The sequence below is a fragment of the Poromitra crassiceps genome, assembly GCF_964638095.1.
Source record: "Poromitra crassiceps genome assembly, chromosome: 5".
NCBI lineage: Eukaryota > Metazoa > Chordata > Actinopteri > Beryciformes > Melamphaidae > Poromitra > Poromitra crassiceps.
This window is the reverse complement of record NC_139642.1, coordinates 29,879,046-29,905,261: the sequence shown is the minus strand read 5'-3', so window position 1 is coordinate 29,905,261 and position 26,216 is coordinate 29,879,046. Positions and strand designations below refer to the sequence as shown.

The 26,216-nt window shown below is 46.7% G+C and overlaps 1 protein-coding gene across 1 annotated transcript in view; it reads left to right on the top strand.

Moving 5' to 3' along the window:
• Positions 1 to 3,816: 3,816 nt before the first annotated feature.
• Positions 3,817 to 26,216, top strand: part of hip1 (huntingtin interacting protein 1) — a 57,123-nt gene continuing 34,723 nt past the window's right edge. The window contains exons 1-4 of the mRNA XM_083637826.1: positions 3,817 to 4,293; positions 24,058 to 24,136; positions 25,347 to 25,489; positions 25,754 to 25,810. Coding sequence (XP_083493952.1) covers positions 4,276 to 4,293; positions 24,058 to 24,136; positions 25,347 to 25,489; positions 25,754 to 25,810 — 297 coding nt within the window. The 5' untranslated portion in view covers positions 3,817 to 4,275. The remainder of the gene's footprint in view (positions 4,294 to 24,057; positions 24,137 to 25,346; positions 25,490 to 25,753; positions 25,811 to 26,216) is intronic.

The following is a 26,216-nucleotide window of genomic DNA, read 5'->3' as shown; positions in this document are numbered from 1 at the left end:
CCGTACCACGAAGTGAAGAGAGTCTGTGGAAAAGAGAAGCCATTGTCCTGAGACAGACTGTTTGTTTTGAGCAGCCCCAAGAGTCTAATGTGCTGCCCCACTGGTAGACCAGCCAATTGGTTAGTGCCACACTGGCTTGGCCTCAACGCAGCTGATGTCCTGTAATTGTATAGCTATATATATATATATATATATATATATATATATATATATATATATATATATATATATATATATATATATATATATATACAGTATGTATATCAATATGTATGTATATGTTAAACAGAGGGTTGGGTTTGTGGGTGTGTCTCTGGTGGGACCCACAAGATGAGACATGAGATCAGAGATTGTTTAACAAGTAAACTGGAAAATCAGAGCCCTTGTTCCCTTTTGCTGACTCAAGATCAGAATCAGAATCAGAATCACTTTTATTGCCACAGTAGGTAATCAGATTACATACGCAGGATTTGACTCAGTGTAAGTATGCAGTGTAGCGGTCACATCAATAGTCTGAAGACAAAAAAATACAGTAAGACAAAATCAGACAGAAAAATTCAAAGTGCAGTCCAATATATTCAACACACACACACACACACACACACACACACACACACACACACACACACACACACACACTAATCAGAAGATGGGTTTTAAAGTGACGTATGACTGGAGGGGTAGGTTCATGCCAGTGGGGGGGTTCTGGCCTGTTGCTGAGCCAGCTGTGCTGGAGGGATATTGGGGAGGTAGTAGAGTCCTTAGTACTGGGGGCTTTTGAGCCTTGTTGATGAGGCCGATGGCAGTTGGGAAGAAGCTGTTCTTGTGGCGAGAGGTTTTGGTCTTGACAGACCTCAGTCTCTTGCCGAGGGCGATCATTTCAAAGCAGTCCGTGTCTGGGGTGGGAGGGGCCGGCCATGTTTTTACGAGACCACTTCAGCGTCCTGGCGGTGTGCAGGTCCTGAAGGGATGGAAGTTTGCATCCAATCACCTTCAGTTCTCAGCACAGCTGATGATGCAATGCAGTCTGGAGTCTGCTGATGTCCTTGAGAGTAGCAGCAGTGTACCAGACGGTGATGGAGGAGGTGACGATGGACTCAACGATGGAGGTGTAGAAGTGCACCATCATTGCCTTTGGTACTTTGAATTTCTTCAGCTGCCGCAGGAAGTACATCCTCTGTTGTGCCTTCTTGGTGAGAGCTCTGATGTTCAGGTCCCGGCGGGGCTGATGATGGACTCCTAGTAGTAGATTCATAGTAACTATTTGATTCTAGAAATGTTTGGTTTACACAGAAAGTACCAAATTGCTGTGGTAACTTTGTCATGAAATTGTCACAATCGTACACCACTTTAGGCCAGTTGTAATGGTCCAGTGCAATGAGAATTGCATTGATCAATTGAAATTCCATGGTATAACTTTACAAATTCAATGTAAAGTTACCCAAATTATTATTACAACTGTCAGCACTGTGGAAATTTCACTAATGCACTTTGAGAAACTCTCCCTCTGGGTGTCACCTACATCCAGGTTTGAATGGATATTTGATTGCTGGGTGCTGACGTTCAGAAACTGGATCTGTGTTCCTCAAAGATACGGTCACTTCTGCTCTCACTCAGTATGACAAGCTGTATCATCTAACCATCAAAAACCAGTATGACAAGCTGTATCATCTAACCATCAAAACCTGAAAAAACAACAACAAAACGCTCATTGTGCAATGTGCCCATTGTGTTAGATATCAACATCAAACTTAGTTTACTTTTCCTGTCCTGAACTTCACTGTACAGCCTTTGTTTACATTAGCATCTAGAGCTACAACTATTAGTCGATTAGTAGTCGATCAACACAAAACTTATCGCCAACTATTTTTTTAATAATCGATTAATCATACACAAATGTTTAGGAAAAAATACGACAATTATCTCATTCAGGGATACGCCAACTTTTTGGGAGTTTAGTCCATTTGCCATATCGCCCATACATAACCAAGATACACAATGCCTTTCCCATCACTCTCGGTACAGTTATATAGTGAGCTACAGTCGTCAAGTTAGTTAATATCGCCATTCGCCAATGAATTGGGGGAAACGGTACAGCCGTTCAAAGTCACCAAAAACACACATTTCTAACAGCACCAAAAAGCTCTAGTATGTGTCATGTTGTGACTCTCTGGTACTCACCACGAGATGAAATATTAATCCAAAATGCACGCCAGGCGTACAGCGCATGCGCTGTGTAGTGTTCTTTTTGGCGCTGTTAGAAATGTGTGTGTTTGGTGACTTTGAACGGCTGTACCGTTTCCCCCAATTCATTGGCGAATCTAACTAACTTGACGACTGTAGCTCACATACTGTACCGAAGGCATTGTGTATCTCGGTGAAGTATGGGCGATATGGCAAATGGACAAAACTCCAAAAAAGTTGGCGTATCCCTTTAAATGTGAATATTTTCTGATTTATTTAGTCTTCTATGACAGTAAACGGATTATATTTTGGTTGTGGACTGTTGGGCAGGACACAAGACATTTGAGAACCTTAGGATGGATGGAGGGGGAAATGATTGACATTTTTCACTATTTGTGACATTTTATAGACCAAACGACTAATAATCGATTAGTGGAGAAAATAATCGACAGATTAATCGATGAAGAAAATAATCATTTGTTGCAGCGCTATGAGCAACACACACACACACACACACACACACACACACACACACACACACACACACACACACACACACACACACACACACACACACACACACACACACACACCTGCCTGATGTGACGACTGAAGACTGTGGTTGACAGTCTCAGAGAAACCAGATGGGGGCACCACTTACCTAAAGTTGCTCTCCTGATGTAAACTGGGCTGTCTTTCCGCTCCACATTTTGAAAACAGTGCTTTTCAAGGCTTTTCCACAACCATGATATTGCTCTCAGAATGAATCATCTGTAGACACTGACAGCATAATCCACATCTGAAAACAGGCCACAGCGCTTCACAAGACAAATGATTGTCTGGCTCTAAAAAATAGTTGGCCTCCTGCCATCATCTGTTAGTTACATTGTTACATTGTTACACTAATCTCTTTCCATGGAGTTACATTGTTGCAAAAGTCATAGGAGCCTTTTGTGATTTTGAGGAAAACGCTGCTTAACATTTAGTGTTGATTTATAGTTTTTAATACATTAAGCCAAGTGTGCTTGGGGAAGTGCATTGAGCTACATTTAAGAGGGGTGGTGGGGGGTTAAGCCAGAGGTTCCCAAACCTTTTCTTGTCAAGGACCCACAAATCGATGGGTATTAGACCACAGACCCGATTTGATTTTCTTGAGCAGTGCTTCTCAACGTGGGCTCCGGGGACCACCAGGGGTCCTTGAGGGGGTTCCAGGAGGTCCCCAAGAAATGGATGAATTGTTCAACTTCACCATTTAATTTACAAGTATTTCATTTACAAGAAGTTCACACAATTAGAGCATGTAGAATAATTTTGATCATAGTTTCACTGCTATCTCTACAATACAGAGATATGGAGTTCTGGACAAAATCATAGTTGATAAAAAACGATTGATGTCAGACATCTTATCAAATGGGTGGTCCGTGGCCCCAGGGTCCTTGATATCAAAAAGGTTAAGAAGCACTGTTCTAGAGTAGATAGCAACCAAATCTGAGATCACACGCACACGCACACGCACACTTCCAGTTCCAGGAGGTCCCCGGGCCCCAGTTTGGGAACCACCGGGGTGAAGCCATCCCACTCTGCAGGCTCCATGCTACTATTGTCTAAACAAGAGAGCGGGCTATTTGCAAAATAAAGGTAGCCCACTGGCTCGGGCTCTAAAGCCGCTATGCAGGCGAATAGTTGGTGGTGTCGTTTGAGGAGAGATTGCATTGAAATGTCCGAGTTTTGCCGGAGCAGAGCCGAGAGTTGCTAGTCGTCTGCTTTTTCACCCAGACCGACGGACGGACAGCTCGGTTTGGTTCCGCGTCTCGATCAGCGGTCGGATGCTGCTCACCCTCGCCGACAAGGCAGCACGTAGGACCGGGGATAGAAAGCAGAAGGGACGCGGAGGTCGAGGAGAGGAAGGAAGGACCACCGGAGCATTTTAATACCAAATCTGGACACATGTTGAGCTAACGGCCCGCTCCACCTCCCCTATCTCCTCCCAATGCATTGGTGCCTAAATATCTTTCCCGTCACTAATTACTACTAAAGCCAGCGGATTTCGCCTCGAGTCTCCCAAGGATTCCTCACTGTTTGGGGACGATCATGGATCTCAGTAAAATGGTAAGTGCTGCTGAGATGGTGGGGGTTTTCGTCCGCGGAGGAGCGCAACAGATCGGCAGAGGCTACGTGTATTTTTTGGGGGGTGGGGGTGGTGTCCGAGTAGCCTACAGTTTGGTTGAATACGTGCAAGTTATGTTGATCGCAAGCAGTGACTTGTCTGAGCTGTTAGCTGTAGCCCTTTTTTTGACACGAATGCATGAAGCTGCAAATGGACCATCGTTGATTCCAGTGGTTCTGAAACTGGGGCGCAGGGAAGCGCTGGCGTCCCCAGAAAAGGCAGAAGAATAGTTTAATATCACTTTAATCTCATTCAGTGGAAAGATCCCGACGAGAGAATGTGTAAAAAAAAAAAATTCTCATCCTAAATTGCACACTCACCGCCGTTTCTCATCACTTAACACAGATTTAAAACGCTAAATCAACAGCAGCAGCCATCCCATATCATATGTCTTGACAATGTGTGTCTGTGGCCTGTGTCTGTATGGAGGTGGGGATGTCCGAGAAGAAGCCCTTCTCTACTCCTCAAACTAGCTCTGTTTGACCGTGGCTCAGTCTCAAGCAACAGGTTACAGAAGTTCAGCAAAATAAGCACAGCCAAAAATGTGACACGAATGTCAATAACAGATTTGTCAACATCTGTTGTAGATTAAACCTAAAGGCAGATCTCTCTGTTAAGTGAATACTGTGTGTGTGTGTGTGTGTGTGTGTGTGTGTGTGTGTGTGTGTGTGTGTGTGTGTGTGTGTGTGTGTGTGTGTGTGTGTGTGTGTGTGCATGTGTGTGTGTGTGTGTGTGTGTGTGTGTGTGTGTGTGTGTGTGTTATTAATGTTGTACTACACTAGTAACTCAAGAGATATCAGTTCAAAGGCTGATCGTGTTTTATCACAAGTAGTAACACAATATTTAAGAGTAGGCTTTATTAGGCATTAGAGAGCTAAACAAACTCATATCTTGTGTACATTTGTTTTGGCTTTAGCTCAATGCACTGTGAATGATGTGCTATCAGGCAGGTTAAGTAGCCTGCACTCCAGTGTGAAGTTTGTGAACCTGGCCAGAGAGAGTATAGGCTAGTGGAGCAGGTGCATATCAGCCAGAGCAAGAGCAACAAGACCAGCCTTTCATTGCCAGCATGGATGGGCTGTACCCTTTCCCCATGTAGAGGTGCGGGGGAGGGTGGCTGATGAAAGGACATCCAGAGTCCTCCTCCTGTGATCCTTAACTGAGGGAGGCTCTGACAAGCTTGTATGGAGAAGACACAGAGTGAAAACAAAATAAATTATAATCATTGATGGGAGCAAATGAACATCTAGCCCCCACCCCCCAAAAAAATATTTTAAGTTCATGTGGATTTGAGGCAAATGTTAGTGAGAAACTGTGGATCGGACTGACCTCTTCAAGGCTGTTCTCAATTTCTCTGCCAAGCCGAAGAGAGCTGCTCACCCGCCCGCCTGCCTTCTTCCCAGCCAACCGCCGCTACGCTTTGGTTATTTGGCATGCTGAGATACAATGGTATGAAAACACGATCCAGATAGATGCAAGACTCCAAGACAGATTCAGACTCTACCAGCACGTTCTCTGTGGGAGTTGTGTGGAAAAAGCCCAGTTGTGAAGATTCACATTTTGATATTACATTTTCACAATAATACAACTTTCGTCTCGTTTTAGTCATTGGATGCTGCTCAAGTGCTGTGACAAAATTGGATCGCACACACATCTGTAAAGTAGGGCTGGACAATATATCTATTACCGATCTCATGATATGAGAGGCTAGTCTGATGTTCAAGATGAGCGTGCTTTGAGAAATCTGTTTGCTACAAGAGTTTGCTCCTTGATCCTCCTCACTTTTGAGTGATGGCCCAATCGGTGTTGCATCACTACGTAATCCACCTTTAAGTGGTCTGGGAAAACACACGGACACGGTGACGTTGTCACGGTGACGTCCACTCGGGTTTCAAGTTGTGAAGAATGAGCCAGTGGGCTGAGGAGCCTCGCGGAGCCGCACAGATGTTCCTTTTATAATGTGTGTTTATGACATCATCAGCAGTCCTTCAGGAAGTCCACTGGTTACACAAAGCAGACGTAGCGTCAGCGGGGCGGCTGCTTCACAGCAGAGTGATTTAAAGCCAGAGTGGCGCCAACGGAACTACGGAAGGCCAAGATGCTTGATTGTCATGTGACTCGCGTAGCTAGAGAGCCAAAGTGAACGTCACTTCCTGCCTTTCTCCCTGTACCAGTGTCAGAAAAAATACAACGGCGGTGAACGGAGACAGATGTTGGATTACGTCGTGTGTCAATTTAAAAGATAACTATGCAGGTCAAGAAAGTCGCAGTTTGTCCTGAAATTGAAACGTAAGGTTTAGTTTTGTCAATCAACTACATCTCGTGTCGCACATTATACGTCACACCATCAACCAAAATGGACTGGTGGGAGAGATGCCGCTCACGCGACTGGTTGTGCGTTAGTCTTTCTGATCTATAACTTGCGACAAACTGCGACTTTCTTGACTTGCTGCAGAGTTATCGTTTACATTGACAAACATGATGCGTGTACTCCCGTGGCACAATTCAAACAGGATCAAAAAGGTAGTGTATCGCTCCGTTCACCACCATTCATATTTCTCACACGCTGGATGCTGGTACAGGGAGAAAAGCAGGAAGTGACGTTCACTTTGGCTCTCTATAGTGTGTGCAGGGGAATGATTCCTGGTAGTATGTTTGAATGCATAAAATAAAGCTGATACAATTTGATTCTTCCCCTTCTTACATCTTTACCCTTTCAAAGTACATCACAAACGACCCATTCTGCTGCAATTCAACAGCGCTGCTTAATCCAGAACCTTACTTCCCGGGAACTATTGCGAGGTAAAAATAAATAAATAAAATTAAACTGGTCCATTGGAGTGAATGGAGATGATGCAACTCTTATATCTCTATGGCTCTGCCTCCTGTTAGGAGAAGCTCATGAACCGGGGGCCATTAGGGCTTGGGCCTGAAGGTCTGATTGTGCTAGAGAGCAGTGATTTAGCCTGGGAGAGAGAGAGAGTGTCCTTAACCACCTGCTGCCCTCCACCCCTGCCCCCCCCCCCCCCCCCCACCCCCAGGCACCAAAGCCCTCTGCTCTGAGGTCACCTCCTCCCAGAAACTGGCAGCTCCATGTTTTCATCATGCCCATAATGGGCTCTTAAGAGACCGCTAGCGTCATCTTCCCGCGGGGCGTATCTGCACCACCACCTCCACCACACCAGGTCCATGCTGTTATTGAGGGGATAATGAGAAGCGCAGGGCGTTCTGTGGGGAGCCAGCTCCCACTTAGTCTTCCTGAGGCCTCTGTGAGATTGACAAGTCTTCTCAGCCCGTCATGCTCCTCTCTGCTGCACTCCAGCATCTTCTCAGCCCGTCATGCTCCTCTCTGCTGCACTCCAGCATCTTCTCAGCCCGTCATGCTCCTCTCTGCTGCACTCCAGCGTTGCCGTTAAGCTGTGTTGCGTGGCTGACGGGCGCTGAGGCAACGTAGATGGGGGCAATTTCACCACCAATTACAGCAATTCCGCCAACAGCAGCATTGTCTGCATGATGCAAATTGTGTTTGTATTATTGCAGGTCAGTATTTCTATTGCAGACTGCCTCAGTTGCCTCCAAATGTGGCCCGTATAACAACCTAATTTGAGGGTAGATTATTCGTTTACCTGGGTCTTTCCCTTGGCGTGTGTGTGTGTGTGTGTGTGTGTGTGTGTGTGTGTGGGGGGGGGGGGGGGGGGGGGGGGGGGCGCGTGTGTGTATGTGTGTGTGTGTGTGTGTCTGTCTGTGTCTGTCTGTGTTTGTGTCCAAGTGCACCGGAAAAATAACTGGTCAGAAAAGGTCGTCTTTTATTCTCCCTTCCTCCTCTCAGTGCCAGGCAGGCTCTCTTTAAGAGGTGTAGAGTGACTGGTCTATGAGAGCGGATGTTCGTGTCAGAAGTAAAATGTAAAATGGTCCTTAAACAAGCAACACACAGGGCCCTGTTCAGAGCACTGACCTTTTCAATAGGGTGGGGTTACACATGGAGAAAAAAAACGTCTGGCCCAAAAGTCTTTTCCCACTTATTATCGGATATATTTAAAGGTGTGTTTTCGTTTTTAATGCCTTTTCATGCTGTTTGCTGTCTGTGTGTGAAATGCACTGTAGTAATGGGACGCACTTTTGGTTTCAGGTGTTTATTTTGGGTGTTGTGTGTGTTGGGGTAACCACTAACCTGAGGGGACTTGCGTGTGTTTTTTAAGGAAGTGGTCATGTATTTTCGGTGGTATCACCATCCAAGTACACAGGGAAGTAATATTGCTGTTAGTTATCATATTGCTGATCGGTACCCTCTCCCAGTCCCAACACACATGTAAAGAGCATGGTGCAGGTTGGAGACTACATTGCATTAATATGTGGGAGAGGTATATAGCAACAACAACAACAACCGGACGGACAAACCCGTTTTTAGTTGTCACACAGACAGACACCCACAACAGCAGCCACACACACATCCATGCTGCTGACGGAGGCTGGTGAAATACAGTCTGGGCACGTACAGCGCCCGCCGCCCGGGGACCATCTTCTTGCATGTTTTTAACGGGGGCTCATATATATGGAGGAAACCCCAGGGGAGCACGGGGAGAACATGGAAACTCCACACACCCTCTGCACCACAGTGCCCCAGGCGGGAATCGAACCCAGGGCCTTCTTGCTGTGAGGCGACAGCTGCGCCACTGTGCCCCCCTGCAATCCCCTCGGGGGTGGATGAGTTTTTTTTTAAATCACACAGTTGCATCTAGACTTTTAGTAAACTGCAGGGGGCACTGTTCCTGAAATGGAACTGTACACCTGTGATGTCACAGGGATGCAAATTAAGTCACCTTCAGGTGACAGTCACCTACCTTCTCATCCCAAAATAGGAGGATTTCCGAGTTGTTTTCTGTCTGCCCTGGTGTCTGTCACCTTTTTCACTATCCATGACTTTGCATCCCTGTGTCAGGGAAGCAGGGGGGAATGTGAGAGGGGTGAGACACCTGGACGAGGCTGGGGGGAATGTGAGAGGGGTGAGACACCTGGACGAGGCTGGGGGGAATGTGAGAGGGGTGAGACACATGGATGAGGCTGGGGGGAATGTGAGAGGGGTGAGACACATGGATGAGGCTGTGAGAAATGTGAGAGGGGTGAGACACCTGGACGAGGCTGGGGGGAATGTGAGAGGGGTGAGACACCTGGACGAGGCTGGGGGGAATGTGAGAGGGGTGAGACACCTGGATGAGCCTGGGGGGAATGTGAGAGGGGTGAGACACCTGGACGAGGCTGGGGGGAATGTGAGAGGGGTGAGACACCTGGACGAGGCTGGGGGGAATGTGAGAGGGGTGCGACACCTGGACGAGGCTGGGGGGAATGTGAGAGGGGTGAGACACCTGGACGAGGCTGGGGGGAATGTGAGAGGGGTGAGACACCTGGATGAGGCTGTGAGAAATGTGAGAGGGGTGAGACACCTGGACGAGGCTGGGGGGAATGTGAGAGGGGTGAGACACCTGGATGAGCCTGGGGGGAATGTGAGAGGGGTGAGACACCTGGACGAGGCTGGGGGGAATGTGAGAGGGGTGAGACACCTGGACGAGGCTGTGAGAAATGTGAGAGGGGTGAGACACCTGGACGAGGCTGGGGGGAATGTGAGAGGGGTGAGACACCTGGACGAGGCTGGGGGGAATGTGAGAGGGGTGAGACACCTGGACGAGGCTGGGGGGAATGTGAGAGGGGTGAGACACCTGGACGAGGCTGTGAGAAATGTGAGAGGGGTGAGACACCTGGACGAGGCTGGGGGGAATGTGAGAGGGGTGAGACACCTGGACGAGGCTGTGAGAAATGTGAGAGGGGTGAGACACCTGGACGAGGCTGTGAGAAATGTGAGAGGGGTGAGACACCTGGACGAGGCTGGGGGGAATGTGAGAGGGGTGAGACAGCTGGATGAGCCTGGGGGAATGTGAGAGGGGTGAGACACCTGGACGAGGCTGGGGGGAATGTGAGAGGGGTGAGACACCTGGACGAGGCTGTGAGAAATGTGAGAGGGGTGAGACACCTGGACGAGGCTGGGGGGAATGTGAGAGGGGTGAGACACCTGGACGAGGCTGTGAGAAATGTGAGAGGGGTGAGACACCTGGAGTGGACGAGGCTGGGGGGTTATGTGAGAAGGGGTGAGACCAGTGTAGGAAATTAAAAAAAATATTCTGGGGGCAAAAGTTGCCCCCCACTGTCTGAAGACTGGGGGCATTTACAAAATTTGGGGGGGCACTTTAAAAATAATAATTAGTGCATAATGTTGCTAAAGCGTAGTGTGAACTGTGAACAACAGCACTGTTTTGTGTGAGTGTTTCTTCTTCTGGCAACCAGCTGAGTGTTTGTTAGAGATGGAAATGGAAATTAAATTGTCACCCTGGGGAAGGCCTGTGTGCCACGTTTTTAATCTGGCATTAGCCAATAGCCATATTACACAATAAGGCTTTTTAATCTTTTCACCACAAGAATGCCTTGGTTGCTATCTTTCTTCATCAACTGTACCACCCCTGTACCAAAGAGCACCTTATTGGATTTTACTCATCATCCTTCATAAGATGCACTCCTCTCTCTGCCTTTCTACTTGGAAATTCAATGAATTGAATGAAAAGAAAATGATCAAAATCTTGGGGGCAATTCTTGCCCCTGGATCATGGTTGTTAGGGGCATTCTGAGATTTCTTGGGGTATTTTTGCCCCTGGCTAAACTCCTTCACTGTGTGAGACACCTGGACGAGGCTGGGGGGTGGGGGGGGGGACGAAAGACAAACAAGAAGAAAGGGAGAGACTCAGCTGCTGGGGCTGGCTGCTGGAGGGACTCGAGCTGTTTGGGTTGACTGGAGAGGGGCGGAGCCGGGCACTTTTCGGCAGGCAGGAAATGGGCAGAACAGGGTGTGCCAAGACAGGAAGCCTGTCTGACTGAGCGCCTGCACCCCCCCCCCCCCTCCTCTACCTCCACTGTCTGACTGAGCGCCTGCACCCGCCCGCGCCCCTCGCCCCCCCCCCCCCCTCCTCTACCTCCACTGTCTGACTGAGCGCCTGCACCCGCCCGCGCCCCTCGCCCCCCCCCCCCCCCCCCCCCCCCCCTCCCCTCCTCTACCTCCACTGTCTGACTGAGCGCCTGCACCCGCCCGCGCCCCTCGCCCCCCCCCCCATCCCTCCTCTACCTCCACCCCCGGGGCCTCAGCCACAATGACCGTGCTGCCTCCTCCACCGCAGCACCTCGGCCAACAGTGGAGATGCATTCACAGGCAGCCATGCATGATTCCTGTTTTCATTCCTCCCTCCGTCCTCTCTCTGTTGACCCCATCATCCCCTGTCGAGGGGGAAGCCTCAGCGTGCCACCCACCTTCATGATGGACATCTGAACCATATGATTTGTGGTTACAGCACAGACATCCCTGCAGCTCTGCCTGACTCGTCGCGCCGCTCGTCACTCACTGTGTGTTGAGACACACCGTTTCCTTCTCAAAGTCTCAAGGTGTGAGAAGGTGTTCTTCTCTTTACTCTTGTTTCTTGGGCAAAAGGAAATCTGGTTATTTATTGACAGATGGGAGATCAGGTGATCTCATCTGAACACCATCATCATGATCTAATCTTCAGTTAGTTTGGGTGAGTTTCCAGTGCCAGTACATGATTTGAACCCACAGGATGCTGCTGTCTCACCCGCACAGAGATATGACGAGGAAGGACTTGCAAAGTCTATCATGGCTGACTTGTCTTACCGCCGCTTCTGCGTCGGTGCGGTTTCCTCTCTGTTCCTCCCCTTCGTAATGACTGGGGTCACATCATCTCAGCAATGTAACCAGGATTGATCACGCCACTCCCAGTCCCATACTGAATCACTCCCAGTCCCATACTGAATCAGCCGTCATCACTCAGGGTCACACCAGGATATATTCCCTCTGAATCCCAGCCCATGAGGACATGAACCCAGCGAGAACAAATGTTTCCACATTTCCTCTCTGTCCCCTTTCATTTGCATCGTGTGGCTTTTCCTTGCAGTGATTTCCTCATGATTGAATACGGATGGTCTCATTATTCAGCAGCAAGTGTGAGATGAAATGTAATTAATATGCCAGAGCAGAGACTAAAATATGCTGCAGGGCTGTCGTTGCAACCGAGCCCCGACATATCTCCAGGACTAACGTGGGAAAGCACATTTCCAAGGCATGCATTAATCACATGCTTTCTTGCCAGTGGGTCAGAAGAGCTAGTCAAAACTAGGGGTGGGAATCGCTGAGTAGCTCACGATACGATATCGTCACGATACTTGGCCCTCGATAACGATATATCACGATACTGCGATACTGCGATACTGCGATATATTGGAAGACGATACATCACGATACCTGTGTAACAAGTGAAAAAAATACCTCTGAAGGCAAAAAATCATGTATTATGCACTCACTATTATGCAGTTCACTCACTCACTCATACCATTTTCGATACCACGGAGGAAAAGTTACACATTAAGTCTTTTTATTATTACTATTAAAACAAGAAAACCTATATAACCTACCTACCTACCTATATAATTTCTAAAAGTAGATATTAATGATCAAACATTTCCATTCATGTAGCCTACAGTAGTTATGTTTTTGTTTCAACTACAAACATAAATAAAGTCAACTTGAAACTATGTTTCAACTACCACACACAGCATAATATTTTAGCCTGTTTATTAAAAAAAAAAAAAATAATAATAATAATAATAATAATAATAATAATAATAATAATAAACATATCGATACTTGGCGCCAGTGTATCGATAACGTATCGCGGGTGGAAATATCGCGATAACGTGGGTATCGATATTTTGTCCCACCCCTAGTCAAAACACAGGGAGTGGATGATGGGGAAGTGAGTCAACAACACGTCGCGGAGGGACGACTCTTTTTCATTTAGCAGGCAGAAGATGCCTCCTCTCTGAGGCTCTGCGCTCTGCCCTGGTCCTTCTGTGACACAGCCAGGCTGCGCTCAGCATATCAATGCCCTGCTTTCTGCACAAGCCTGCCAGGGCTAACGCCACATGCTCTCAACACTGTGTCAAAAACACACTGTTTGAAACAATGGCTGTGACGAAAACATAGTTCTATAGACGCCGACGGCAAGATTCAAAAAGGAATCACACAGTGTTTATTTGGGGAGAAAGTGAGTAAAGTTACAGGAGAGTCCTTGCTGTAACAGGAGAGTCCTCGCTGTCACTGTCGTGTTGAAAATGAGTCTAATGTCAGGGAAGGACATGGAAGGAATGAGCGAGAGGGACGATAGACGTAATGATGCGGATCTCTGTCCAGATGAAGCCAACCCATCTGGGACTCGCTCTGAGCTGATCTCTGCTCTGTCTGTCCTCATAATCACTTGCTTCTCACCTTTTGATGTCATCTCTCTAAGCGCTGGTCGTGTCACGCGGCTCGCTGGTCTGCGCGGCCGCCCTGCAAGGAGCTAATGGGCCATTGATGCATTCATGCCAGGCCAGCGCGTCGGCCCCGGCCAGTGCCAGGAGGCCTGGCCAGTGCCAGGAGGCCTGGGCAGCTGGCACTCTCATTCAAGCCCACCACAAAGTACAAAGTCTCACTGTGGGCTAATTGGGTCGTCCTCATGTGGGAACCACTTGCATTGGAAGTCTCTCAATCATTCCTTGATTTTTAAAATGATCCAAAGCAAAAATGCAACTTCAGCTGATGCCATCGAAATTAAAAGCATTGTTTCAAAAAGCCCAGTGTCATCTTTCCTGCACTGGCCCCTGTTCTGATGACATGTCATATTTGCATGGTTGTTCTGATGACATGTCATATTTGCATGGTTGTTCTGATGACATGTCATATTTGCATGGTTGTTCTGATGACATGTCATATTTGCATGGTTGTTCTGATGACATGTCATATTTGCATGGTTGGGCAGATTAACAACCAGGAAATGACACAAAGTCACTTGAGGGCACAGGAAAATCAAAGTGTTTAGGCTAAAGTAGAGCCTGTATGGAACTCTTAGTATAACCTCGCTGATAAAGTGTCTGTGTTCGTACTGGTAGCAGCAACGTACAAATACAATCTTATTTTGATGGAAAGTAAGGGACTACTACTACATTGTAGTCAAAACCAAGCTAGCATGCTGCTTACTTAGGGTGCATTCCCACACCAAGAATGTTTGGAGCGATTGAATCAAACTCTGGAGCGTTTACTCCTGTGCTATGGTTTGTTTGGGCACGTGACAACAATGTCATTCAAACTCTGACACCAAATAATGTCAGCAGTGAGAATGGAATTTGACCAAGAAACCATTCCAAAACATGGTTTTATGCATTATAAGGAGACAGATGTTGACATTTGATAGCTAACATAATAAAATGAATGTAGGGAGGGGGACAACCACAGTCTGGACGGATACTCAACTATTTCTCCCCTGTTCTTTACCCTGTGTGACAACCAGACATGTTGAATTGTGGCAAACAAATGCCAGTGCTAGTATGCACTGGCAAAATGTCTAACCTGGCAGAATGACCGGCTGTCAAAACTCTCCAATAAACAAGCTACTGTGTGAGTCATGTGACTTTTGTTTACAAGCTCTGGTTTGCTTGTAATTTGTCAGTGTGAACCTAAACAAACCAAATACAAAAATGAAACAAAGTAAACCTTTACCCTCTGGTTTGGACAAAAGGAAATAAACGATAGGGGTGATCACACCATGAGTGTAGCTTTGTTGCTTCACAGACTCTATGTATAAGCCCCACTGTTAGTGACCTTTACTATGCAGACACTGCTGATGGGAAAGGGACAGGTGTTCTACCTGTATCTCTGTTGTCCATACATAATCCCCATCATACATGTTTAATGAGCTGAGTTAACGTGTGCTCAGTCATCTTTAAAACATGCCCTGGTGGTGCCTCGTCGTCAGCAGGATGACAAGCCCAGTTCAGAGGCGTGGATGGTGTGGAATTTAAAGCCAAGTAGGCCTCCAGTCCTCCTCCCTCTGCTCTCCTCTGTAAAGACAAAGCTAAGCCTGTGTTTGTCACCCTGCCCGAACTGGTAATAATATACCATTCACATTACAGAGACAGGGAAAAGCAATGCATCGTTGATCAGGGCAGCAACTGAATTTTTAACAGGATTCGATGTCTTTCTCTTAGTCCAGGTCCTTATGTATTTTCGTTCAAAATTTTTGGAGAGTTTGTAAACTATACATTTTTGGAAAGCTTAGAGTGTGACGAAACCCAAAACCAATGTTGCCATTTTTTTCAAAGTCACTATGGTGGCCATCTTGGCCCTTCAAAATGGCGACCACCAAAATTAAACACCTGCACTGGAAATCCCTATATGACCCAGCAATGTAGTTTCCTATGAGCTTTTATGAATGGAATGTCATCTATAGGCCTAGTGGATGAAATTGAACTTGGTTGCTAAGAGTTGCATGTTGAGAAATTTGAATAATTCGCATAATGAGCCAATTAATAGCCAAAAACTGGAAAATGGCTATAACTTTGCTTCCAGTTAACTTAGAAAGATGATCTAAGAGTCTAACTCCATGTTTGTTATGTGCAGGAATTCATCTATTACCATAGTGCAGTCATGCAACCTTTCCTAATTAGCATAATTAGTATAAATTTGGTTAAAAAAAGGTAACAATCAGGAAATCTTCTGTTTTGGGCAACTTAGAACGATTATCTTAGAGTCTAAGTCTATGTTTTGATGTCTAGAAATGAATGTCTTGCCATAACTAAATCATGCAACCTTTGTTCATTAGCATAATTAGCATAAATTATATGATTAGGCTGAAATGGACATCTATATTTTGGCTTTAGTCAATTCCATTTTGGATTTTAAAAATTACAAATGTTCAAAACACTTTAAGGAAAATGGGAAGGAAAATCAATTGGATATAATATAAAGTAAATATATTTATAATTTGAATTCAAGCATCCATAACAAATGGATTGTAACAAAGATCTCTGTACGTCAAGGCATATTGAAATTCATCATTTGCAATTATAACTAACTTCTGTTAGTTAAAAACCCATCTAATTCAAGATCTTCAGCATCACTGCCATCTGAATCCCGGTTTTCAGATCTTGAGTCCTCATCGTTCTCACATTGTGTACTGCAAAGGCAAAGGTCAGTGCATTGTAAGTTTCTCTTCCTACAGGAGCATCTTTGTGTTGAACAATCTCCTTTGCAGCGGCATCTCACCATTTCAATGTTGGACTCAGGAGCTGGTAGTACATCAGTGGTAGTGGGTCTTAACTGGCCTTTATTAGCCTTGAAGTAGCCATTTTTGAGAGGATTTAAAGGTACTTGCTGCTCAACGCTTGCCTGTCCCCAAACATGAGCTTGCACATGTACCCTATCAATGTGCTTTTTCAAGGCACCCTCTGTAGGTGGTAGCCTTTAACTCTCTGCCATATACTTGCAGAACATGTGCCAATGCAGCTCTGAAATGTTTCTTAATGTTTCTTCCTTTTGGGCAGTAGGCAGCACACACAAACCTAGCCAAGCATTTCTGTTGTTCCACCGTTACTCTGGAGTCATCTGAAAGCTTCCGTACTTTAGCACGCATAGTGCACAGACTTGAATGCTCTTACCTTTTATTCCATAAAAGTTAACCTTTCAAACCACCCAGGTGACGTGACTGTGACGTGGAACACCGCAGCCGCCCCTGAAGGCATCACCTGGCCGAACCCTCTCTGTGATTGGATGCGACCGTCAGCCATTTTGTAGCGGCCCGCCAGACAGGGAACCCCACTCCAAGCATTCAACATTGAGCCAAGTATATACCCGGACAGCAAGGCTGGATAGTGAGAGCTCTCGCTTTCACTCGTAAAACCTGGGTTGTTGCACAACCCCTACGTTTTACTTCGCTTCAGCTCGAGCTCTCACTAATGCTACCTACAACCGTCCTTGCTGCAACGAAGCACCGCGGTGCGACCTTCAGACGAAAAAGGGCCATCATGGCATAGCGCACGGGAAGAAGATAAGACGGTGTGAGCGAACGTTGTGCCTACCACGTCCAAGCTATAATACCTCACGAAGGTGTCGTGGGTTGACCATGATGCCGCAGCACACATGTCCTCTACCGATACACCGCGCAATCGCGCCCAAGATGAAGCAACACCCCGCATAGAGTGAGCTTTAATGCCCTCCGGTGGAATCTTCCCAACGGCAGAGTAGGTTAGTGGCCTCAACTATCCAATGCGACAAGCGTTCCTTGGACAGAGGCTTACCTAAAGCCTGAGCTCCATGGCATACCAAGAGCTGGTTAGAAGTGCGCAATGTGCGCGTCATATTCACATAGGCTAGAAGCGCCCGTACGGGGCAAAGCGCCTGGAGTCTCCTCTCCTCCATTGGATCCGAGTAAGGAGGGTTAAACGCTACCAGATCTATGGTCATAGACCTGAACCCGGCCCTAATGTTCTTGGGCTGGTAAGCGGGGTTGGGGCGAAGCGTGACCCTGCGCTCAGCATCAGAGAACACCATGCATGACTGTTGCACCGACAGGGCAATCAAGTCACCAACTCTTGCCGGAAGACAAAGCTAGCAGCAATGCCGTCTTCAGCGAAAGGTGTTTCAGACTGATTGTGTCAATCGGTTCGAAGGGAGGGCCCGAGAGACCCTCCAACACCATAACCAAGTCCCATTCAGGGAAGACGCTCCTCGTATGGGGGCGAAGCTTGCGGACGCCCTTCATAAAGCGAGAAACCAAAGACAGGCTTCCCACTGTCTTTCCCTCAGTCTCCATGTGGCAGGCAGAGATTGCGGCCAAGTATACTTTGAGGGACTGTGGCGACTGGCCCGCTTCGTACAGGCCTTGGAGGAAGCAGAGAATGCACTGTATGCCATAATACACTGGATCCAGGTCCTTTTCTGCACACCAGCGCGCGAAGGACTGCCACTTGTGAGTATACTGTGCACGAGTGGAGCTAGCTCTAGTGCTCTGTATGGTCTGTACCACGTTCATCGGTAGGCCCTGGGCTAACAACCGTTCCCCTTCAGGAACCAAGCTGCCAACTTCCACTTGTGTGGGGAAGGGTACAGAATCTCCCCGCCTGCCTGCGACAGTAGGTCCACTCGACGTGGCAACAGCCACGGAGCCTCCTGCGCCAGAGCAATCAGGTCCGCGAACCAGATCTGCGACGCCCAATGTGGGGCTACCAGAATGAGCTGCAGGCCCTGCTGCCTCACCCTGGCTAGCACCTGTGGGATCAGGGGGATTGTGGGGAACGCGTAGAGGGCCTCCCCCGGCCAGACGTGCGGCAGTGGCCCAACGGTGGGTCGTCCCCGAGGACAGAGAACCACTGGGGGCAATGGTGTGCGTGCCGCAATGCCAAGAGATCGACGCCGGCTCGACCGAACTTGGCCCAAATTTGTTCCACCACCTGTGGGTGGAGAACCCATTCCGAGTTGTGCAGGTTGCCCCGCGACAACAAGTCTGCGCCCAGGTTGAGGTGGCCCCGAATGTGGGCCGCCGACAGGGATAGCAGGTGAACACGAGCCCACTCGTGGATGTCCGTCGCTAGTTCGTTCAAGGCCTGCGACGGGACACCGGCCTGGCGATTGATATACGCCACCGCGGCAGTCTTGTCCAAGCGTATCAGTATATGGTGACCCAATATCAAAGAAAGATCATCATTCTAAGATGACTAAAAGTGAAAGATCTAGCCATTTCCTAATTGTGACCTAATTTGTACATACCTTATGCAAATCATGCAAATTAGGAAATGTTGCATGTCTGCACTATGGTAATAGATGCATTTCTGGACATGACAAACATGGACTTGGACTCTTAGATCGCCTTTCTAGGTTAACTTGAAGCAAAATTTTAGCGATTTGGCGATTAATTAGCTCATTATGCTAATTACTCAAATTGCTCAAGATGCAACTTTTAGAAACCACTTTTAATTTCATCCACTACGCCTATAGATGACATTTCAGTCATAAAAGATTATAGGAAATAACATTGCTGGGCCATATAGGGGTTTCCAGTGCAGGCGTTTAATTTCGGTGGTCGCCATTTTGAAAGGCCAAGATGGCGACCATAGAGACTTTGAAAAAAATGGCAACATTGGTTTTGGGTTTCGTCACACTCTAAGCTTTCCAAAAATGTATAGTTTACAAACTCTCCAAAAATTTTGAACGAAGGTTGAAATCAGAACATTAGGAACCTGACTATCTCCTCGGAGTTTGTTTATTCGTTAATTTGTTTGTATCAGCATGTGTGTGTCATTGCACCTTACTGTGATAATGTAGTACAGATGTAACAATATGAACTTTCACAGTACGGCACGATATCTACCAAAATATCATGGTACACAACCTTATTTAAAGGGACAACTCACCCTAAAATACAAAATACATATATTTTCTCTCACCTGTAGTGCTATTTATCCATCTAGATCGTTATATCGGCTGTACAGATTTCTGCCTTCTCTCCAATACAATGGAACTGGAAGGCACTCGGCTTGTGGTGCTCAAAGCACCAAATACATTTGAAAAAATCAACAACAATGTCTCTTTCCAGAAATCATGACTTCGTTACCCAAGATAATCCACAGACCTTGTTGTTGTGACAGGACAATCTAGGAACTATTTTCTTTTTCGACCAATCTACTCCCACTAGCTGCTAGCTAGCTGCTGCTCTAGCTACTGCTAGCTGCAGTTTCATGTAGGAACTAGCTAGCAGCTAGAGGGTGTAGTTTGGGGGAAAGAAAATAGTTCCTACATTAAACTGCTCACAACAAGGTCTGTGGATTATTTTGAGTAACCGGGTTGTGATTTCTGGAAAGAGACATTGCGGTTGAGTTTTTCAAATGCATTTTTGGGGCGCTTTGAGCACCACAAGCAGAGTGCCATCCAGTTCCATTGTATTGGAGAGAAGCCAGAAATCTCTACGCCCGATATCTCCAAAACTCAGGCAACTAACACAAAACAATCTGGATAAATAGCACTGCAGGTGAGAGGAAAAATATGTATTTTGGATTTTAGGGTGAGCTGTCCCTTTTTAACATACTATGGCCCATCGGCACGGTATTACAGGGGAAGCTTATAACTGGTTGCTTGTTATTGAGATTATTGATATAATCGATAGTATAAAGTCTGAGTTTGTGGTCAAGTTGTCCTTGTATGAGGCCTCTGAACGGGATAGCTCTTCATCGCTCCTTCTGTCTTTGCCTCCTTCACTCCAGTCCTCTTGACCCCCTCTTTCATATTCCCCCCGCCCCCGCCCCGCTCTCCCTCTTCCAGTGGAGTGGCCCTTCAGTGATTTATCACGCTGGACTTCCACTCCTGGCAGGACACGTCCCATGCCGGGAGAGGAGGAGAAGACTCGGGACATCTGGGGGAAGTGAGATTCTGAAAGGTGCCTCCTGTCCTCTCCTGACCCCAGACTTCACACTCCTCCCTGATGGTTAGCATGTTGGAACTTGTTGACAACATTAGTTTGGTAGTAAGTGTAGTGTAGAAGTTTAATGGCATGGTGGTGAACAGGTGAAGGTAGGAGTGTACAGACTACAGACTAAACTCCTTGTGGTGCTCTGGGCTGAATTCCTTGAAAGATCGGTGAAGGAAGCTGTCCCACTTGAGAACTCCATTGTCACTCACACACTTATGCTGGAGGCCAGAGTAATTAGCTGGAGAGTGAATGAGAAGAAAGAATGCTGCCTGTCTGATTGTACTGGATGTTTTACGATGACGGTGTCGCTTGATGTTTTCTGTTCTATTTACATGGTGCTGTTAAACTGTGAATTGGGCCTTTATATGAATGCTCACCTTCGATTATAGCACAAGGGTAATAATCTCCTCCCGTGTCTTGATTATTGTCATTGCATTTTGGCCAAACGATGTTGACAAACTACACGTTTTCTTTTCTATAATGTCTTTTTCTCAACCTTGACTGGGGGTTTTCTTGGTTCAAGTATGCTTTTCTCTGGTGCAGCATGGCATGCAGACCAGATGCTGGAGCAGAATAGCTTGCTTAGGAAGCCAGCTGAAACAACTGAAACTCAAATATATGCTGACTGTTGTGATTACAGGTAGACTGATTCCCATTATTGCCATTTTGAGAGATCGGCATCGGCCGATGCCTGGCCGGTTAAAAGGTATCTGCATGTCTGCTCGTAACTGGCACTGGGACTAAAAACAAAGAGATGCTGCTACTGTGTGCACTATAATAACATTATTATTATTTGTTTATGCAAGTATTTACAAATTCTCGTTCTCTCAGAAACAATGAGACGCTGTATCTGCTGATAAATGTTGAGTGCACTAAAACAAATTATTTTTCTACAAAGTTTAGTTTTTGTTTACCTGTGTGGACATTGTTGATACATTTTTTTCATAAGTGCACCACAGAGTGCAGATCTATACTTAAGCAAACGGATAATGCAGACAGATGATAACGTTCATGTAAATAAAAATGTTAATTTGCATTCAGCAATTTTGTGTCTCATTTGTTACGATGTGATTTATTTTATCTGATGTAAAAAACAACAACAACATCGGCCATTGAAAAACCCATATCGGTCGAGCCCTAGTTGTGATTTAGAAGTTGGCGATATTGTCTTTTTTATTCTTAATTGTGTAGCCCTACTATCCACCACATAATATTCCTCCTTTGATAGCCATCATGGCCTTGGCGGGGCCCGAGCCTAAAGACAGTAAGGACCATGACTGGATTCAAAAGTCATGACACTTCACAACTTCACACATAACATTTCAATCATATGAGCTGGACCATACTGCAGTTTGAGCTGAAGACGGAGGGGATGTAGTTGTAGTTTAGGCTGGGCCTACATTCCACAGTAGATTTGAGCTGAAGATGGAGGGGATGTAGTTTAGGCCGGGCCTACATTCCACAGTAGATTTGAGCTGAAGACGGAGGGGATGTAGTTTAGGCCAGGCCTACATTCCACAGTAGATTTGAGCTGAAGACAGAGGGGATGTAGTTGTAGTTTAGGCCGGGCCTACATTCCACAGTAGATTTGAGCTGAAGATGGAGGGGATGTAGTTTAGGCCAGGCCTACATTCCACAGTAGATTTGAGCTGAAGACAGAGGGGATGTAGTTGTAGTTTAGGCCGGGCCTACATTCCACAGTAGATTTGAGCTGAAGACAGAGGGGATGTAGTTTAGGCCGGGCCTACATTCCACAGTAGATTTGAGCTGAAGATGGAGGCGATATAGTTGTAGTTTAGGCCGGGCCTACATTTCACAGTAGATTTGAGCTGAAGATGGAGGGGATGTAGTTTAGGCTGGGCCTACATTTCACAGTAGATTTGAGCTGAAGATGGAGCCTACATTCCACAGTAGATTTGAGCTGAAGACAGAGGGGATGTAGTTGTAGTTTAGGCCGGGCCTACATTCCACAGTAGATTTGAGCTGAAGACAGAGGGGATGTAGTTTAGGCCGGGCCTACATTCCACAGTAGATTTGAGCTGAAGATGGAGGCGATGTAGTTGTAGTTTAGGCCGGGCCTACATTTCACAGTAGATTTGAGCTGAAGATGGAGGCGATGTAGTTGTAGTTTAGGCCGGGCCTACATTCCACAGTAGATTTGAGCTGAAGATGGAGGGGATGTAGTTTAGGCCGGGCCTACATTCCACAGTAGATTTGAGCTGAAGGCCCGGCCTAAACTACAACTACAAGGGGATGTAGTTTAGGCTGGGCCTACATTCCACAGTAGATTTGAGCTGAAGACAGAGGGGATGTAGTTTAGGCTGGGCCTACATTCCACAGTAGATATCAGAGCGCAGACAGATACTCCCCTGGTCAGCCCTATCTCACTGAGTCTGCCTGCTTACAGTCCTAAGGTTAACTCTGCTCTTGTGTACCAAAGATTTGGTTCCTCAGACATGAGAATGGAGCCTTCCGGCTGGAAAATGTCTCGGGTCCGTTTGTATTTTCTGCTGAATTTCAGTGACGTCTTTCCATCCTCCCTTAATAGAAACAATACTATATTTTATTTCTGGGGCCTGAATTCCTGTTCTTTAGCTAGCAAGGGGCCTGGTTGTTCAGGTGTTTTTTACCCTCAGTTTGAATATTGCTGCCTGCTCTTTTGAGCCCCTCCCCAAATCTGCCCCCTCTCTCATTTGAGATGCACCTTCATTCTGCAGGTGACAGACAGACAGACAAGCAGACAGACAGACAGACAAGCAGACAGACAGACAGGTAGACAGACAGGCAGAGAGACAGACAGACAGACAGACAAGCAGACAGACAGGCAGGCAGGCAGGCAGACAGACAGACAGACAAGCAGGCAGACAGACAGACAGACAGGCAGACAGACAGCCAGACAGACAGGCAGGCAGACAGACAGACAGACAGACAGGCAGACAGACAGGCAAGCAGACAGACAGACAAGCAGACAGACAGACAGGCAGACAGACAGACAGACAAGCAGACAGACAAGCAGACAGACAGACAGACAGACAGACAGACAGACAGACATGTGCTGGGTGTGTGTGGCATTTGCTGCAGTCGTTGTTTGCTCAGTCTCTGGTGCGGCATAAGACTTTACAAGAGAAGTCGACTGCCTCCATACCAACTCTCCAGGCCCCAGCTGCAAATGGGTCATTCAACCCTCACCAAAAGGTCCTGAAAGGTGGCAGGGTGCCAGCCAGGTTATAACATGAAACGCTTGACAATGACTTCTGTACGCCATGTGAAAAAGCTGTGGGCTGATTTGTTCTCTCTGTTTCTCTTCTTCTCTCTTCTTCACAGGCTGTCAGCATCAATAAGGCCATCAACACACAGGAGGTCGCTGTCAAAGAGAAGCATGCCAGGAATATCCTCATAGTGTGTGTATGTGTGTGTGTGTGTGTGTGGGTGTGTGTGCGTGCGTGCATGTGCGTGTTTTTTTTTTCAATATTCTTTTTTCCAATTTTTTTTAATAGAGCAGTACACAAACAAGACAAAACAAACAGGCTCAGGCACAGGAAAAGAAAATAAGGAAAAAATATACAAACATCAACATTCAATATTACAACCAGCCATATATATATGTGCTTATAAGAAATGTACATGGGATCATTCCCGCACGAGGGGTCCACCAGAAACCAGCCAGGCGAGTCACCCGTCACCCCTAACCTCATCGAGGTATGCTAGAAACAGGTCCCAGGTCGTTTGATTTTTTTTAAAGTGAGTTAGTAGAACCTGAGCCTCTCCAGCCGTATAACAGCGACCATGTCCATCCACCACAATTGAAAAGGAGGTGAAGGGGGGGACTTCCATTCCTTCAGAGTTTTTGTTGTTGTTGCAACAATTAACCCCTGTGTCAGAGGCTGTTGCACAGCTGTATGGAAGTTCAGAGAGGACTCAGAGCAGCCAAAGATGGCGAGTTGTGCCTCCGGCTGAAGGGTTATTTTGTAGTTTGTAGGCCTTAGAGTACCAGTCAAATATTTTGGCCCAGAATCGTGTCAGTGAAGGGCAGAACCAGAAAGCATGAGACAGCATGTGCGTGTTGTTGAGTGGAGTTTATTTTGCTCTGGCAAGGAGAGACGCAGTGTGCTGCTTACCCTGACTCCCCTGTGTTTGTGGAAACTCTTAAGCGTTCCTCCATGGCTGGAGGGTTCTGTCCGTGCAAGATCCAAACAATTAACTTCATGTGACCCCCGCAGTCCACGTGTGGCGGCTGTGCTGCAGAGCTAATTGAGTCACGTGTGAAACAAAACACAAAGCTACACAGACAGAGAGAGAGAGGGGAGAGCTGTTTTGTGTCTGCTGTGGTATTCCCAATTTTGTATCGGGCATTTCTTGTTTGATATGGTCAAGCAAGCGTACTGAAAATCACAAAAACGGCAATCTCCCAGTAGATGTGGAATCCCCGGGGAGGTGGAAGATAAAGGCTTTGCAGGACGGGAAGTCGTCAGGGTGGGTAGAGGAGGACAGAAAAATAAGAGGGTCAGGCAGTGAGAGGGAGAGGAAGACAGCGAGATGGACGTCTTCCCTGAGCTGGACCCTCCACGTCCGCGCTGTCATGCGATGCGATGATCCTTGACTGTCCCCGTCACCCTGCATCTTGGGGACCCATCATGAGAAAGGCGCGCACACGTTCTGGGCGGCGGTCAACCGGCTCCCCCTCTCCAGCAACGCCGTGCTCTGCTGGAAGTTCTGCCACGTCTTCCACAAGCTGCTGCGAGACGGCCATCCAAACGTATGTTAAGACCATAATAACAGCATAGTCATGACCATAATAGAGATATTATAAGTCCTGCTTCATCCCCTATGAGGAATTGTTTGGAAATGTATTTGTATCTGTATTTCTAATAATACAGTTAGTATGGATTTGCACTACTGCTACATTGTTGAATTCATTAGACTTCATCAGTCATTGTGTTTTGCTAACTCTGTTCCCCCACTTTGTCTCTGTTGACCTCCTTTGTTCTCCTCTCCTCTCTTCCCCCCGCTCGCTCTCCAGGTGATAAAGGACTCCATGAGGAACAAGGCTGACTTGACCGATATGAGCAGGATGTGGGTAAGGAGGACACAGAGATCAACACATGATGTGGTCACATCAGTCACAAGTCAGAGTAATGGGACAATAATGCTAACTTTGATCTGTTCTATTGTATTATGAATGACAATGAATTCAACAAATGATGAATGCACAGGTGAAGAACAGCTCTGGTTTATGCTTCTCTGTGCAACCAGTGATTTAAACATGAGTGACCACCAGTGATTTAAACATGAGTGACCAGTGATTTAAACATGAGTGACCAGTGATTTAAACATGAGTGACCACCAGCGATTTAAACACGAGTGACCAGCGATTTATGAGTGACCAGCTATTTAAACATGATGAGTGACCACCAGTGATTTAAACATGAGTGACCAGTGATTTAAACATGAGTGACCAGTGATTTAAACATGAGTGACCAGTG